Source organism: Protobothrops mucrosquamatus, unplaced genomic scaffold (genome assembly GCF_001527695.2).
Source record: "Protobothrops mucrosquamatus isolate PMUCROS unplaced genomic scaffold, P.Mucros_1.0 scaffold1427, whole genome shotgun sequence".
NCBI classification, from domain to species: Eukaryota; Metazoa; Chordata; class Lepidosauria; order Squamata; family Viperidae; genus Protobothrops; species Protobothrops mucrosquamatus.
The window spans coordinates 47,750-65,827 of NW_015387612.1; the positions used below are offsets into that span (position 1 = coordinate 47,750).

The 18,078-nt window shown below is 34.3% G+C and overlaps 2 protein-coding genes across 2 annotated transcripts in view; one reads left to right on the forward strand and one right to left on the reverse strand.

The window, feature by feature from the left end:
• The first annotated feature begins 1,457 nt into the window (after positions 1 to 1,457).
• On the forward strand, positions 1,458 to 3,535 carry TTR (transthyretin). Its single transcript, XM_015821928.1, has 4 exons — positions 1,458 to 1,526; positions 2,280 to 2,419; positions 2,833 to 2,968; positions 3,428 to 3,535. The coding sequence occupies exons 1-4, from the start codon at positions 1,458 to 1,460 to the stop codon at positions 3,533 to 3,535; spliced, it is 453 nt and encodes a 150-aa protein (XP_015677414.1).
• Positions 3,536 to 7,831: 4,296 nt separating this feature from the next.
• The window catches only part of B4GALT6 (beta-1,4-galactosyltransferase 6), an 11,361-nt gene continuing 1,114 nt past the window's right edge, over positions 7,832 to 18,078 (reverse strand). The window contains exons 2-9 of the mRNA XM_015821929.2: positions 15,454 to 15,570; positions 15,124 to 15,237; positions 14,281 to 14,405; positions 12,876 to 12,992; positions 12,181 to 12,368; positions 11,003 to 11,125; positions 8,873 to 8,974; positions 7,832 to 7,979 (exon numbers count right to left, since the gene is read on the reverse strand). Coding sequence (XP_015677415.2) covers positions 7,832 to 7,979; positions 8,873 to 8,974; positions 11,003 to 11,125; positions 12,181 to 12,368; positions 12,876 to 12,992; positions 14,281 to 14,405; positions 15,124 to 15,237; positions 15,454 to 15,570 — 1,034 coding nt within the window. The remainder of the gene's footprint in view (positions 7,980 to 8,872; positions 8,975 to 11,002; positions 11,126 to 12,180; positions 12,369 to 12,875; positions 12,993 to 14,280; positions 14,406 to 15,123; positions 15,238 to 15,453; positions 15,571 to 18,078) is intronic.

The window sequence follows — 18,078 nt, forward strand, 5'->3', positions numbered from 1 at the left end:
TACATCAACATAGGTTTTAAGGATGAATCATTAATTTCGGGAGCAATACTGATTTCCAAAGAGGTCCCTTTATTAGAAAATTGTATTTTAACTACCAGCGTGTGATTTTTAAGCGCTTTGGAATCCAGATAATCCGTTTGGTGTTTGAATATTTGCAATTTAATCTGTTTCCATGAATACCACTGCCTTTCCCCAAGGAGAATGCCAGGTTTTCTTCAGTAATGCTTTGCCCTCATTTGGCTTCCCAAAATGCCAGTCTTGAAAGTGCTCTCTCAGCAGTGCACAACCAGGCCAGGGCCCTTCTTTGCGTCTTTAAAGCAAGGGCCTCTCAGAGGGGACCCTTTCCACTGAAAACTGGCAGGAGCCATTCCCTACTTTAAGGCAGAAAACACAAGGGAACCGAAATATAAGCCCTTAGAAATAGCCTGCAAAGTCCCCATGGAAAGTTCAGCTATGTAACTAAACTTTTACTTACCTCTTTCCTACTGGGAGAGAAAATGCAGAGTATTCAGAAGGCAGAGGAAGTGCAATACATATGAATGTATATGTTCAATTCATAAAAGGACAACTAGCGTAGGTGCTATCTTGTACCTAGTCCATAGCAACCTTTCTCAACCAGAGAGCCTCCAAATGTGTTGGAAGTGCAATTCCCAATAGCCTGCAAGCTAGGTATATTGGGAGCTGTAATCCCAATATACCTGGATGATATCAATGATTTATCCACATAATCAGTTCCCAGATCCTTACTATCATTTATTAGCATCTATACAGCAATCTATTGTTAAAAACTAATGGGGCAAGGAAACAAATTTCTAATTTAGAAGAGGTGTCAATTGAACACTGGGGAGCAAAATGAACATTCTCCACGCTTTCACAGTCAGTGGTATATGCACACCAATATCAGCTGCTTTGAGAAGTATCCTCTACTGCAATACAAGCTACTTCTCTATATCAAATATGAATAGTGTAAGACAAAGCAATCCAGGAGCCCTTTAACTTCAAAGTCTGAAGTGGATACAACCCAAACAAATCACAGAATTTTTTAGTTGAGTGAATGTCACAAGGATGCCCACAGGCTCACATTGTATGATGGGTTGCTGGAGTCAGTAAAATCTAAGCAGACATCTGTTGCTTAGCACATTTTTCTTTATACTTATGCTAACAGACTTATCCCAATAGGCAAGGTTCATGTTTGCATAGGTTACTGATTCCCTTATTCCTAGCATCTGTGTAGTCCTTCCTTCCACCTATCTACTGTAATTCTACAGCTTTCAGCCAGAGGCCACTGGATAGGAGCTTTGCACAGCGGGATGCTTGTTAAGTAAATAATCAGAATCAGCAGGTTTCAAGTCATACAGGCACCTGATAAGTAGCCTGTTTTGTTCGAGGATGGAGTATAAAAACCTAAATCCCACTAACCTGTAGCTGCTGGTAGAGTCTCCCAGTTTGCATTCACAATGGCTCCCTCTTCTCTGCTTTTCTTTTGCTTGGCTACAATGGTGTATCTCATTGAAGCTGCCCCAGTGGTGAGTATTATTTAAGCGACACCTTTGCCTTTGTTTGCAAGTATTATGAAACAACTGCTACCGGAAAATCCATGGCATCAGTTCTATCTTTTGATCATTGCATTTTTATCCAAAGTATTTTAGGCATAAATTTCTTTCAAATAATTGAAATAGAGGTTAAAAAAACCAATCTAATGTATAAAATAATAATGTGTTTTTTTCTTTTATACATTTTTAGAATATATATTTTAGTAACATTTTTAGTTTAATTAAAAGGATTTAAGATGTTGGCACAGAGATGTCTTCCACAGATAAATTTGTGAAATGATTGCATTTCTACGGTAGCAATAGAATGAAATTGGATTGACTTGTAAGTATAAGAAACTGGGAAGTCTGACTATCAGTTATTTGCATCTGTAATCATTGAATGAATGAATGAATGTTCATATAAATCAATGCCTGTGGCAGAACTAACAGGGGGGGCAGTGTTCAGTTCAGAGGAGGTATGAAAAAAGCTTTCATCAGGATTTTGTATATCTGTGTGCTTGCATATGTTTTAAATATCAGTTTATAAACAATATCTCAAAGTTGCATTCTAGTTCTAACGCTAATTTAAATGTCACTTATTGTTAGCTCAAACTAAGGCTTCCCCAATAACACCACCACTACCAAAAGAAGTCCTTTGAAAATGCACGAGTAAAGCAAAATCTATTGTTCATAAAACAGGCTATATTCTATCAAAATTCTAATAGAAACCTCTTTTGCTGTATTGAGGAATCCCATAGTTCTGCTGATTCAAAGTGTCCTCTGATGGTGAAAGTCCTTGATGCAGTCCGGGGAATCCCAGCTACCAGCCTCCCAGTAAAAGTATTCAAAAAGGGTGAAGATGGAATCTGGAAGGAGCTTTCCACTGGGTAAGACCACATGAAAAGTGTCTGCTAAAATCCATTGATCCTACTCTATTTTCTTTTCAAGTGGATTGTATGAACAGCACAAAACTATTAGCTACAAGCTTTCATTAGCCACAAGGTTGTCGTTTTTGAAGTATTGTAGATCTGGTGTTTCCTCAGAACAGCGCTATTTTAGCATGATGATGGCACTATCTCCTCCCAAATCCTGATTCAGTGAGGAAGTGGGTGCAAATAATGGTTCTTATTTATGTGAATTATCACCTTTACTACATAGATTTTGATGGGAGTCCCATTCTTTTCAATGTGTATGTTGAAGTATGACTAACTCTGAATCCATCCCATGGTCAGAATAAAACAATATGGTATTTGTTTTGAGTAAAGCTATTGACTGTGTCACTCTCATATATTAATTTAAGGAAAACAAATGAATTTGGAGAAATCCATGAGCTTACAACTGATGAGTTGTTTACAGAAGGCTTGTACAAGGTGGAATTTGACACTAGCTTGTACTGGAGAGCGCTTGGCATTTCCTCATTTCATGAATATGCTGATGTGAGTATTTGAAAATATTAAAATATATGTTAAACCACTAGCAAAAAATGTTTTTCCTTTAATGTTTAATTCCCAAAAATTATGATGCAGTTTAATAATTCCAATAATTCCTGTTATTATATAAACATATATTTGGGGAGGAAAGAAATATAAATTGAAGTGTTTGGTAAGTATAAACTTTAAGATCACTTATGTTTATTCAGAAATACCAACAATTCATAATATTCATTAAAATGTGTGTGCTTTCATACATGCATATGTGTCTCAATCTCCATATCCAGCTGGATTTAAATGTGCAGTAAGTTTAATAATTTTCAGTAAAAAAATTGCAGAATGAAAGAAAGCAATCGGTTTTCTTTAATGCCAATCTTTCTACTTTAGCACTGCTCACTTTCAGATCATTGTGTGTTAACTAAAAACACTCCCAAACTGCTTGTCTTCTTCTTTTTCTTTTAACAGGTGGTTTTTACTGCTAATGATTCCGGTCATCGTCATTACACTATCGCTGCTCTTCTTAGTCCTTTCTCTTATTCAACCACAGCTGTTGTCAGTGACCCAAAGGAATAAGACCATGCATAATTCATTCAAAATTCTATTACACTTGTGTAGCAATATTTTAAAGGAGGTAGTTAATTTGCACTGCAAATGGCTTGTTTCCTGCAATAGCATGTAACTGCTACTGCTTTGCTGTTTTTTTTAATGCATCAATAAATGTTCTCTAAATGCTTGCATATGTGCAACAAACACAATACAGTTCTGTTTAAAGAAACATGAAATACTTTTTTTCCCTATATTGCATTCAACAGCAGGCTCTAAGACAGGGGTCCTCAACCCCCGGTCCGTGGACCGGCACCGGGCTGCGGCATGCCAACAACCGGGCTGCAAAAACAAGCTAAGCCCCATCCGTGAGTTGCAGACAGCACACAAAACCACGCCCCCTCTGGTCCGTGGAGAAACCTTTCTCCATAGAATCGGTCCCTGATGCCCAAAAGGTTGGGGGCCTCTGCTCTAAGATATTCAGCAAGCACCAATTTGTGAACAATTGTGATTGCTTCATTAATATCTGTTTATAATTTGTTCTATTCTCAGCCAAGTAGTAAGTGTATCTGGAGGAAGCAGAGCCACTGGCACAGTGTAACATTTATGTGGAAAAAGGAGGAGAAATATCTTTAGGCACAGCACAGCAGCATTTTCCAACTTGGTGACCTTCCAATGTTGTTGACTATTTTTAATCACTCTTGTAGCCAGCACAGCCAAGGCATTCATTACTACTTAAATGAGTGCCTTGGCTGTGCTGGCTTCAAGATTGATTAAAAACAATAAGTGACTTGAGATTGGTCAGGTACTTTCAAGAGAGAAATTGTTTGCTTGGTAAAAGGAAGATGAGGGAGGCACAACATAACAAGAGGGAGGGAACAGACAGAAAAACCAGAAAGGAGCTGATATGATATTATGCAAAGGACTGCATAAAGCATGGGAGGTTAAAAAGCTATGGAATGGAAACAGAAAATGGCAAAAAAGTGCATATGAAAGTCAGTGTATTTGAACTAGTAATCATGAATGGAAGACCTGTGAGTCTGTGATTCAAGACTTAGGCTCACCTTTCCACCTTCAAGCCAAATTCTGGGATGCATTTCTTGGCATTTAACTTCATCAGTTGACTTTCCCATAAAATAGGTTTTATTTAAACAGTGACTTCAGAAGAAGGATTTCATGTTCTGAGGTTTAAACCTAATCTCTACTTTGCATTTTTGTGCCAGTTCCCTTTCTATGATATCACAGTATACGTGGGTGGGCACCATAGGATTCCTTTTGTTAACTTTCATCTCTTTGGCAGCAGATTTTCTCAAGATTCCTATCCCAAGAATCCCAAAGAGTAGAGGTAAACAAAACCATAGTCTGTAGCACACTGTATTTTAGAAAACCAATGGATTTAAAAAGTATAAATATTTTAATGAGCAAACTAATAAGCGTTAGCACAATTCTGTACAGTACTCAGAACTTGTTAATACATTTAATGTGCTTCTTTCACCTGAAAAAATAAGATCAGATTAAGTACACTTCCCCTTATATGTATACCATTCTTCTCATTTACATATAAATATCACAGAATGTTTCACTCAGTTGAAGAACCAGACCTAAAATCCAAGACAAAAAATGACACTACAGATATGACAAATGCTCATTTCAGCCTAAAATACAGCGTCAGGAGAACTAAAGAAAAATCTAAATTAATCAAGGTTTTCATAAAAGCAACTTCTCCAAGCTGAATTTCAGCAACTAGTGATTTCATCAACAAAATCATGTACTTTGCATAGCAGCACCAATTGTTCAGTGACCTTTCAAAGTTAAGATGGTGTTAAATAATGAATCTTAAGACCAATCCTCAAAGTTGCAACTGTTGCAGCTCCCCAAAGTCACCTCATTGTAATTTCTGCTTGGCAATTGGCATGTACTTATGATGGTCACAGTGTCCCACTTTACCATCACTTGCAACCTTCCCTGTCAGCTTCCAACAAACAATGGGGAAGCCAGCAAGAAATCACAGTTTTAGTGACTGAGTGATTTACATAATGACCATAGCTGGAATTCACAAACTGCTATCGTATGTCAGGCTACGTCATGTGGTTTTTCACTTCATGATAACACAGCTTAGCAATGGAGCTGCCTGTTGCAATTGCAATCAGTAAGTGAGGAGTGATTTGCTATTGCCTTCTTTTCTGATTGGACTTTCCCTCTTAAGTTGAAGTCCACGAGTCATAAAAGAGCCAAGGTTGCCTACTCCTGCACTAGTGAGCTTAGACTAGATCAGCAGTACACAACAACTTACTAGGCCTTCATAATTTACATGATTTTTAGTGTTTCAACTGAAACGTATTTATCTTACTCATGACAAATCTATTCTAGAGGGAACCCTGCTTGAAACCAGAGAACAAAATCCGTCTGCAATCATTCTACATTAGAGGTCACAAAGAAAGTAAATGACTCCCAGCTCCAAGTACAAACTAATTTAAACTATCAAGGCATATAAAGATCTATTACAGAATGGTATAATTGAGCAGAAAAGATATGCATTATAATTCATTTTTTTCCTGGCAGGTTAAAAATGTAATTTTGAGTGTATGCAAACATATATACCCCGTGTTTTTATGAAGCTTATGTATCAAGTTGGCAATATTTAAGACAAGCCATTCCATTCAAACTATATGATCATACATAATTGAATTAGGATTTATAAATACAATGTTTAGCTTTGCAAAAATCCACTAACCGAGAATTGAGAAAAAGTGTAAAGAACATGGTATCTACATTTAAAGGTTAAGGATTTTTTTTTTACATGCTTGATTCACGTAATTTGGCCAAAATTATGTATTTATCTGCCACTTTGTTCCATATTAATATCTTCAAATTACAAATTATTTGGAACGATAGATATCACTTTTTATATTTAATGAGCAGCCTATAATCATTTCTTATGCTCATGCTATAAGGAGAAAACAAATTAATTTTTATCCCAAACAACTGCAAGACATCTACAGAAAAACTAATCCATAATGTAAATTACATTTGAATCCATTTTACTCTTTTTTAGATATTGAGCAATGCATTTTTCCATTCTGAAAGGAAACAGAAGTAATTCTTTGGTTCTCAAATGTTTAATCTTGGTTCATAACTACATTCAACATTGAAATGCCTATATTAGAACAGAGTGATTCACTCTGTAAAGATAATAGCTCAAGTATTCAAAGAAGAGTACTCAAAAAAAGATGCTATAAGTTAATCATCGTCCAATCCAATAAAAACTAGAATGAGACATACCTCAGTTTTGTGTACTGGGCACAAAAAAACAAGAACAAAACAACGTTGTAAAATAGTGGGCAAGTTCACCCCATGTAGAAGTCATAAACAAAAGAATCTTAGCTTGCACTGTTTACAAAAGAATGGAAAACTTTTAATATGGATGGCAGTTGGTTTAAGATAAATTTCAACACATTTCTCCTCAGGCTGACTCCAATCCAATGACTTTCAATGAGAAAAAACATGACCAATGACAATTATTCTGAACATTCCACTTTACCCCATCACTTTCATTAAAATTCATTCATCTTCTAATTTATTGGTCTTTTGACTTTGGATGGAATGGCGTTTATTACAAAAATCCACAAAAGAGCAATATGAAAATAGACTAAAATATAAATCTGACATTAACACTATTGGCACATTAAGAACCATAATGAAATGCAACATCATAAATGGGTTTCCATGCATGGAATATGCATAAATAATATTCTTCCAAGCATATTCAGGGAACTGCCCTGGTAATAGGTAGAATAAAGATTGAAAGATTATTTATCATAGGTTTAGTGGCAAAATCACAGGCATATGTGTTACATGGAAGGGCTGTCGCTCAAAATAAGCATAAAAGTTTATTATAACAGATTGTCAATATTTATAAATCAGCCTATAAATCATTCAAAATCTTTATGTAGATTTAATTGCTTACATTTCATGCCTAAATTCTAGAAATACTAAACACAAATACTTCCAAAACATGCAGAATGCTGCCATGGTCAAAAGCCTAATATTTTTAACAGATATTTACATGATATGGAAAACATTAAAAAAATAATTATAATTCATTGAATGCACGCTTTCTTAGAGAAAGGAATTTTCCTGATTTCTAAGCATGCTATACCTGTATTTATTATCTACAGAAATGCTAACAAGGCTTGAGTACTTATTGGTTTTTTAATGTGAAGCATTCACTAATTGAGACATGATTGTGCAGTCATTTGAAATACCTGATTTAGTATTTTTCCAGTGTTACAAAGTGTAGATCCAGTAGTTTATTCTGCTATTCCATCAATAATCTTGAACAGGAGCTAGTTCTGGCATCAGGTTTACAGTGATATTAGTATACAGTTTACTGGCAAATATAGATGGCATATATACTAGATTATTTAAACCATCAATAAACTGACGCTCTCGGGAATATCTTAATAGTTTGTATCTGTGGGAAAAATATTCAGAACATTGATAAAATGTAGGAAAGTCATTGCCATTTTACAGAACAAAATATTTTCAGCTTCAGAATGAAATGAGTTCTTTATAGTATCTTATTTAAATCATCTATAGGTTTTATATAATTTTATCTGTTTTAATATTGTAAGCATCCCAGAGTTATCCTGTGCTAAGATAGACAGCTAATAAATGTTAAAAATAAATAAATACTTTTAAACTCAAACTGAACACAGGAAAAAGTTCAACAAGCATTCTACAAAAAACAGATTAGGTAGATTTTTTGCAAAGTATTCAGCAAAAACATTTATTCTGCAATAAATATACTGGACAGATTGTTAGGTAAGGAGAAATAATACCTATCCAGATGGATAGATACTAAACTCAAGCAGAATTGAAAGGCATCATGTTAGAAAAGGCTGCATACAAGTTCAATAAATTGTTCTTCTTGTTACCTGCAGCAAAATTTATTGGAATGATATTAAATGTATATATATACTTGCATATATATATATATACTTGCATGTAGCATAATGACACAAATAGATAAGTAGCAAGAGTTTCTGTCAGAACATCATGTCACAAATTTCATCATTTACCTCCCCTTTACCTTCTGCAGAAACCTATGTACTGCTTGTATTACCTAATTTCTTTTAAAAGTATTTATTCCAAACTTTCCTGAACCATAAGAGTATTCTATCACACTAAATACAGTATTCAAGAAAAGAGAGAATTCATCATTTATAAACTAGGAATAATAATAACAAATATTCCATAGTGGAATTGTTAAGAAATATTCTGAATGCTAAAATGTTGCATATGTTACTATCAGAAGCACGATATTACAGCAAAAATAAAAACGTGTTTCAACATTTTTATTCTCACCGTCCTAAAAACTGAACTTCTCCTCTGTGGTGATGAGGAATTGACTTATACTTCCCAAGTTCTCCTTCTGGCCTTGTCACATTAAATCCTACAGAGTGGACCCTGCAATTGAAATAATCAACATGTGTAAGAAATAAACTCAGTAACAGACATCAGAGGCAACTTTATGTGTGTTACGTTTGGTGGGAGAGGGAGGTTGCCATAGTTGATTTCATAGCAGAGCAGAAAGGCTTTTTTAAATAGTTTTAGCTACTAAAAGAAGAATAAATGATACCAAATGAATGATACCAAAACAACAAACCAAGAATAGAACTGAATCAGATTTGGTGTTTGAGGAGAAGCAAAAGGAAGTTTGGATCTAAAAATGTGCCAGAACCACTGAGGGACTGCAAAGAAAAAAATTCAGAATAAAATCTTCCAAAGCATTTCTAAACAGAAACAGTTAATCAGCACTTCAGAATGATTCTGACTGCTCCATGATTTAGAAATCCTAACTCATACTTTGTATACATTTCCTGTCTTGTTAGACATAATCTTTCCATTATGCCTAAAACAACAACAAAAAGCCAGTAGAGCTAGTACATATGGAGAGCAAGTATTCATCATAATATTTTTGTTACCTTTTTTGTTATGACTCATGCTCAGTAAACCATATTTCTTCATATAATGAGAAAATCCATATTTTGGTATATAATTCAGTATCATGTTCACATCTAAGCCATGTTGCTTATACAAAAACCACTTTAAAAAGTATGAAAATTAAATCAAAATGGGCCAATGGAAGAGCAAGCCTATATCATACAGTGTGTTCCCTCAATATTTCTACTTCTAGAATAATGAAGTTGATGGTGAAGGGGTTTTATATATATATTAAAAATTACACTAAAAATGGTCAAGTGACCAAATATATATAAAAAGATCATAAATATATATTTAATATTTTAAGGCCAACCACTGATATGTCAATATATGGTATTTCAATTTTTTAAAGCTCTTGCAAATATGAATTAAAAAATAGCAGCTTGGAAAGGAATCAAGGATTTATACATTCTAAGGAACAACAGAGTTATAACATCTAATGCTTCAAATACCTTTAATACCCAATTTGCTATAAATTAAGCTAAATATCCCTATTATCCCATGCATTCCAAAATAGAGATTTACCAGCAATTTTCAAACTGAGCACCATCCAAGAAAATAAATTTATTATGTGAATAAATGTCAAAATTATACTTTCATCCCAATATGCAACTCTTGATGTTTAAAATGCAACTGATGAACTGGTTTTGTTTTAAAGGGAATCAGCTCATCTCTTGAGCTACACAGAAAAAAAACAAGATGTGCAAACTTCCTGCAGGAAGGATAAGGAGGATCAGACTGATAAAAATAGTATTGTATTGCAAGCCCCATCCTTTGCTTGCATGTGATACAACCTCTCACACATGCCCAATAGAAATGTGCATGATGTCAGAATAATAAAATTGAGAAAGTGACAAGATCCAGCACAGATTGCTGTACAGAACTCTGTAAAGTTGTTTGCCTTTGGTTTTTAACCTAGAGGTGTCTGTAATTATGTATGTTTTATATGCTCGTAGTTGGAGGAGAAAGAACACCTGTTCCACTTGCTCATCTAATAACAGAATTCCTAAACTATGGCATATCAATCTTGCATCAGTGTAACTGCTTTTGACTGATTAAAAGCAACATCTATAAGCAAAAACACAGTAGCTAAAAAAAAGTAGCTATTAGCCAATCAGTAGGAAAACTAAGAAAAATACATACATACATTTTCCACTGTGCTATCTTTGGGTTCCATTAAACCAGAGGTATCCAACCTTGCCGACCTTGAGACAGTATGGCTGCTGAATTCTGGGAGTTGAAGTGCACATGTCTTAAAATTATCAAGATTGCATTCCCTTGCTTTAGATAGACCCAGAGACATACAATATACTAGCAAGGAATTCCTGTACCTGTGTGCTGTTACTTAAAGCTGTTCAAATCTGAGTAGCCAATTACTTTTATGACTGGATCCAATAAATCTCTACATTTCATGTATATTTCATGCCAGCAAAAAAAAAGAACTTAGATATTCTGGCCAATGACCTAATAAAGTTAATACAATACAATTACCTGTTCCAAAGATCGTCATCTTCTCCTCCCCATCCCCAGAAAGCATTTGGAAATCCATTAATTTTTTTGAATTGTTTTACTGTTAGTCCACTTACACCACCAAAAAATTCATTGTATGGAAGTCTGAAAATAAGAGGAAGCATTTATGTTTAGGGCTTGCAAAGATAAAAGGGAAGCGTTCTTTGAGTCAAGTTCAGTTCCTGCTGCCCTCGTGGAAATATTCATGTTGAGATTTGGGAGACAGGAGAGAAACAAGAATTTACCACCAAACTTGGGTTTAGTATATTTTTATAATTCTTTTCCCTGGCAAGAGTTTTCACATCTTATATATAAATAATTTAAATTACTAAGTAAATATATTTAAATGGATTTAGAATGTTGTAAATGGATAATATATTAGATAAGGTAATATTATTTATAGCTGTAACTACAAAACAACTGAATAGTGTATTAATACTCTACTTTTCAAATGGTAGAAGAAAAAATAAAATGACACTGGTGGGAAATGAAAAAGGATCTTTAACATACTTCGTAATATTTTAAGACTGTCCTTTTCCTAAAAAACACAACTTTCTCTTTGTAAATTCTAGAAAAAGGAGAATTTTAACATTATAAGCTCAGGTGCATTTTTAAATAACATTTCGTCTTCATGAACTTGTCAGTGGAATATTTGGTAATATCAATAAATATATTCAGGGAATGTGAGGATCAACTGAAAATATTTTCCAATACTGGTAGTCCTCAACTCACAGTTCATTTAGTGATCTTTCAAAGTTATAACAGCACTGAAAAAAGTGACTTATGACCTTTTTTCACACTTACAATGGCTACAGCATCCCTATGGTCACGTGATCAAAATTCAGATGCTTGGCAACTGACCCATATTTCTGACTGTTGCAGTGTCTCAGGGTCATGTGATCACCTTTTGTGACCTTCTGACAAGCAAAATCAATGGGGGAAGCCAGATTCACTTAACAACCGTGTTACTAACTTAACAGCTGCAGTGAGTAAGAGTTGTGGCAAGAAAGGTCATAAAATGGGGCAAAACTCACTTAACAACTGTCTCTCTTAGCAACACAAATTTTGGGCTCAATTGTCGTAAATCGAGGTCTAACTGTACTGCTTATTTTGACTAATTGCACAAATACAGGAGGTCAGAAGTTCTACATGTTACGTACATGTACATATACTTATCCAATTTTGCAGCAAAGTGACGTGGCATTTCACCACATCCATAATAATTTCTATCATTTTCTGGTAAATGATCCACATCATGAAAGATTACACAGTCCCAATCACCGTCCTTCATAGCTTCTTTGAAGCCAATATTAAACAGCATTGCTCGGTTAAAAGGCTGTGTTCCTACCTTAACAGAGGGCAAAATAGAAGAATAAACTGTTAAAGAAAGTTAATTAGGATATGCAGATTAACAACTGGAATACAATTGCATAATGCTATATAACCACTGAAATCAATGAATCTGGGCTATGATAGCTCGTGTCATTAATTTTAATTTGCCCATTTTAATTTAAGTATATTATCGGTATACATCCAATCCTTAATTACATTCCCAATTCCCACTAATAGGAGAACGATAGAAACAATATTTTAAAAATACTGGAGTCACACTAGAGGAAATGTGGAAGATTCCAATTAAGTTGACATATATTTTAATATTCAAAGATTTTCTGTTGCTGATCTGGAATTCAAGTTATAGAAGTTCTGTGTTAAGGAAATATGCCCAGACACAGCAAAAATGTTGCTCAACAACACTGGCAGACGCACACTGTTTATTGTTGAATATATTCATCCAAACATGTGTAATAAAATAATATCTAAATTTATTCTGATATAAATAAATAAGTAAACTCACCTGTTCAACAACATAGAAAGCAAATTCTAGCCTCTGTTTCTGCAACACTGGTATTAAATGTCGAAAAAATATAGGAAGGTGTTCATGACGATTGCGAAAAGGGATGAGTATTGCAACCTTTAAAAATAGGAAAAAAACATCTGAAAGCTATGCTAGGAGACTGAATTGCAGACGTTAAACATAAATCTTAGGAAAACTATTTGCTGGTGTGTATGATTATGGTTATGCAACAAGCACGATCACAGAAAATTAATTTTAATTACTTTTCTACAAATTAATCTAAATATCTGCACTGTCTAAAGAAAATTAATCTCAAATTTCAAAGATCTCTTAAGAAAAATCTGTTTTAATCTATTACTGCTAAGTTTTTATGACAACAAACAATGTAAGAACTACATTTTTTGTCTTCATATTGACATATCCAGCTTCCTTCTGAATAATGCTTTAGTTTATTGTTTTAGTAACTCAGAGTGAGATGGGTGGCACCTAAATGTGATAAATAAAATAAATAAAAATAAAATAAACAGTTTGCAATCACCATACCTTAGGTAATGCTTGATTTTAATACGTGATTCTGGTATATCTGAGATAAAGTTATGCCCTATTCCAGTGGTTCTCAGCCTCTTCTTCACATGGACCTCCTTTAAATACCCTTTGTGGCCACGGACCACGGCCACAGACCCTCAAGACTTAACTCAAGATTTAAATCATAACATTTCTTCCAGCTTTCATGGACCGACTGTGATGACACTCCAGCGCCCCCCAAGTGTCTGCAGGCCACAGGTTGAGAACCACTGCCCTATTCCATCCTTTGCCAGATTAAATCCCTGAGAAAATAGGGAACAGCCTTTTCAATAGTAGCAGCTTAGAAATGTATCTTCCAAAGACTATCATCTACAGTATGTTCATTTTAGTAAGCAAATTGGCAAAGGAAGTTGAACTCTCGTTCCTTTTTCTCCAGCACACCTCCAAGAAGAGAAGCTGGAAGAAACATGCCTGAAGTACAGAACGTAAGAGGAGGGTGGTAGTGATTTTAATCACTCCTCCCCTCCATCCTGTGCAGATGTGCAAATATCTAAATCTGATTGTCCTTATCACATTCTTTTTATGGTCTGAGGCCTATCCATGGCTAATTATTTGGACTATACCTAAACTGAATACCAAGATGCTTACAGAGACAGCCAGGTGGGCAAAAGATAACAAGGTATTATTCTGTCTTTATTCTAGCATGCTTTTCAAACTGCAATTTATTATGAGCTTCTTGTTTCAATGAAAAATAAAGATAAATTATACTTCAGCATGTCAGGTATATATGAAAATATGTTCTGATATTGCAAAAACAACCAGATTCTAGCTTTACGAAAATCACAGACTCTAGATTACTAGAAATTCAATTGCACTTTACCTTCCAACGTGGTTTACAGTCTTTTGGCTTCCAGTGACCACCTGGTTCAATATCTAAATCCTTAGAAAACATCTGTTGAATTTCTTCCAAACTAATTTCACTCATATTTGCTTCAATAAAGCCTCCTAAGTGATGACGAGAAGTAAATTTTGATTAAGATTTTCCCCACATTTAAAGTTAAGATGTGTAAATGACATATTACATATAACAGCCAGTAATACACACATCTGATACAGATTTTCAAATGCTACCACATAATACAGTTAAGAAAAGGAGAATTTCTGCTTGAAACTGAGGTGATGGGAACAGGAGAGGGAGCCCTTTGAGTAATGTTTTCAGCAGCTAGGGGTGCCTTTGGTTAATGTTTCTAGTTTTTTGAGGTAAAGAAGCAGGAATGTGAAATTCTGATAAGGACTGATTCAAACTGGCCAGACAAGAATTGCCCAAAGAGCTGAACTTTAGTAACTTGAAAACTAATTATAATCTAAGAACCACATCTACTGAACATGCAATTGGGCATTAACAAAATCATGCTAAGATCATTATGGGATAATATAAAATGTTACATATTATATACTAAACTGAATCCTCAATTGACTGAAATGCTACATTAAAATGGAAATAAAAAGTGCGCCAAAATCAATTCTGAAATTCTAAATTTATTTTTGTAAAATGTTTACAAATTATTTTAAAAAAATATTTTTCTTTTCCTAGGGAAATTATAGTTATACTGTACATTAAAAAAATTGTAATGCTGTTAAAATCTTTATTGAAAATGTGTTTCAAAACAATTTGTGACATGTTTAAATTAATAGTTTTCTGTTAAGGTGAAAATAAACTTACTCATGGAGGGCAATTTTTCTGGACAAGATTGAGAAGGAGAATAAGTGAAGTTTTCTGGAAGATACGTCGCTGTTTGGGCAATACTATCACTTGTACTGTTGCCTTCCGGATAATCTTAACAGAAATAAAAATATTTTCCATTAATTATTTCTGTAATGTTTATAAGGTTGTCTTCCCAACTCATTTTATACAGTTTTATCATTTTATATATGTCCAGTGCTGCTGATCTTAAATAATTTGTTGAGCTTTGACTCATAATTAGCCCAGAATGTTACTAAAAATAATTTTCATAATTACATTAACCTTCAAAGTATTGAATAATATTCCTACCTGTGCCATTTATTGTTGCATTTTTATTAGTGTACAGTCTAATCATATGTCCTATTGTTTTCACATTTTCTTTCAGCATTATACCTCGTGCTTGTACCATAAATAAATATGTATTTGCTGTAAAGGAAAAAAAATCAAAATTAACTTCAACTTAAAATTTAAAGATGGACATATAATATTCTAAATCAGGCAGAATGAATAATTTTAGGATAACTATTATAGACAACTCAAATAAATGAATTATAGATAATTTAAGTTGGCAAAAATAAACATGTGGAACCAGAATATGAAATGCAATTATCTTGAGTAGCTTTCTGCCCTCTTTGAAAGCTGTACTTGACACAGAGCATATCTACTTGAACAAAAGGAATAATTAATTAGTCATAGGTCTAACTTCTATTCTTGTCTCCAATTTCACAAGTGATTGATGCTAATAGCACTGATCATCCAGCACATAATCAATCTGCAAATGCAACAAAACTTCACATTACTAAATGCACTTTTACAAAATCCAATTCCATGTTATCATTTGTAACATTGGAAAGTATCAAGCCCACAGGGTGCAACGACTTATTAAAATGATTCCACCCAACATTAAATTCTTTCTAGGAAATAATAGAACTATGGTTGTAATTAGAAAAATACTGGTTTCATATTACGTGTCAACTTTTAAAGTTATATTGTTTCTAAAGCTTGGAAGTAAGAATCATACTTTCTCTGTAGAATGCATGCGAAGAAACATAAATTAACTAATGTTTCAATTATGTTTGTGACTAGTTGCAATGATTTAAAATTAATGTGCATTATATAAATTTTTATCTATGTCCTATCTTACCAGATAGGTGGGAAGGTAACAGTGCTCCATGACGTCATGCTAGCCACATGTCTTTGGACAGCCCTGGCTCAGTGATCTTGAAGCAAAGATGAGCACCATCCCTACAGTCGGCAATGACTAGCGGAGTAAAATCTGCAGGGACACCTTTATCTTTTATCTTCCCAGAAAATAATTCAATGTTATTAATCTAACTATATAAAATATGCAAAACATAATGAAATGCTAACATATATTAAACATTCCACATCTCTACATCAGAGAATTTCATTATATGAAATCTTTACATCAGAGAATGTTATTATATGATGTAGTTGGATATATTTCAAATTCAGCCAAAGCTGATATCAATAGTGGAAGTAAGAAATTTAGAAAGGATTTTCATTTCTGGACTTCTATGAAGTTTCATTCCCAATCTGTTTCTCTGAAGCTCCATTGTGTTGCAGATGGCAATATCACAGAAAAATCTTTTTTGTTATTTTGAGAACAGTGGCTATCCATAGCTAGCCTCAATGACACCAAAATGAAGACCATACACATCCATTGTTATTGTTATTGCATGTTTACATTGTATGATGATGTGATGCAGGCATCATTATTTGTCCCCTTGCCCCTCCAGGAGATATTCATCTGCCAGGATCATGGCTGAATACGAACTTAGTTTGTAATAGAAGATAGAACTAAATACTTCATCTACCGGTATGTGCAGGGCTTTTTTGTCATAGAACACACCAGAACAGAGTTCCGGCACCTTTTTTCTGACGGATTTTCCAGAGTTGCGTTCTTTTCCTATTGTTGTCCTTCCTATCCTCATTTGCTTTTGAAAATGCCCCACTGGCGGTACGGTGCAAGCAGGGTCCCTTCCGGCACTGTCTGCCTCCTCTAGGAGGAGCCATGAGGCGCCAGAGCACCACAGCCAGAGTGTGGCTTGATTGGCTGGGAAGCCGATGTGGAAGCTGATGGTGGCGGTGGAAGACACATAAACATGGAGGCCAATTTTCACGAGATGGCGAATGAGCCTTTTGCCTTCCCTTACAGAAGGTGGGGTGTGTGTGAGGTTAAAAAGAGGCGAAGCAAGAGGAAAGAAAGGCAGCTGGTGTGGAAGCTTGCCCGACAGCGAAACTTTGCTGTTTCAGTTCCTTGGGTAGTTCAAAGGCTGGAATGTGTACAACAATCTCTTTTTAGTGTTTTATACTTTATATTCAAACTGCAGAGGGGAAGAATAAGAATAAAGCCAATGTCTTGTGATTTGGAAGTATTATTATTATTATTAATAATATATATTAATTATGCATTGGTCAGATGTAAAGGTAGACCTACAGTATGAGGTTTAATCAGATCTATTTATTAAATTGGGTTTAACTTAAAGGTAAATTAAAAGCAATCTGCTCACTGACAAAGTTTCAACTTTAATTTGTTTCAAGTCAATATCCATATTAAACTCCAAATGTAAATTTTTCCACTTTGTTTGACAACTTCTTAAAAATAATTCAATCTTTTACAAGTAACCAAATTTTGTTTTATTGGGTCAATTTCATTCCACATAGAAAGCTGACATTTCCACTCATTAAACTAAATGGGTATGCCAGTGGTAAATGTCCCAAAAGATTAATAAAATGCCTTCCTGTAATTTAAAGCTACACAGTGCATGGTAACATTAATAATATTAACTTACCTTGAACAACATCCTAGTCTTTTAGGTACACTAAAAATTGAAGGTTTTTTTTTTCAACTACTAAGGTAAACCTAATAATAATAATAATAATAATAATAATAATAATAATAATAATAAT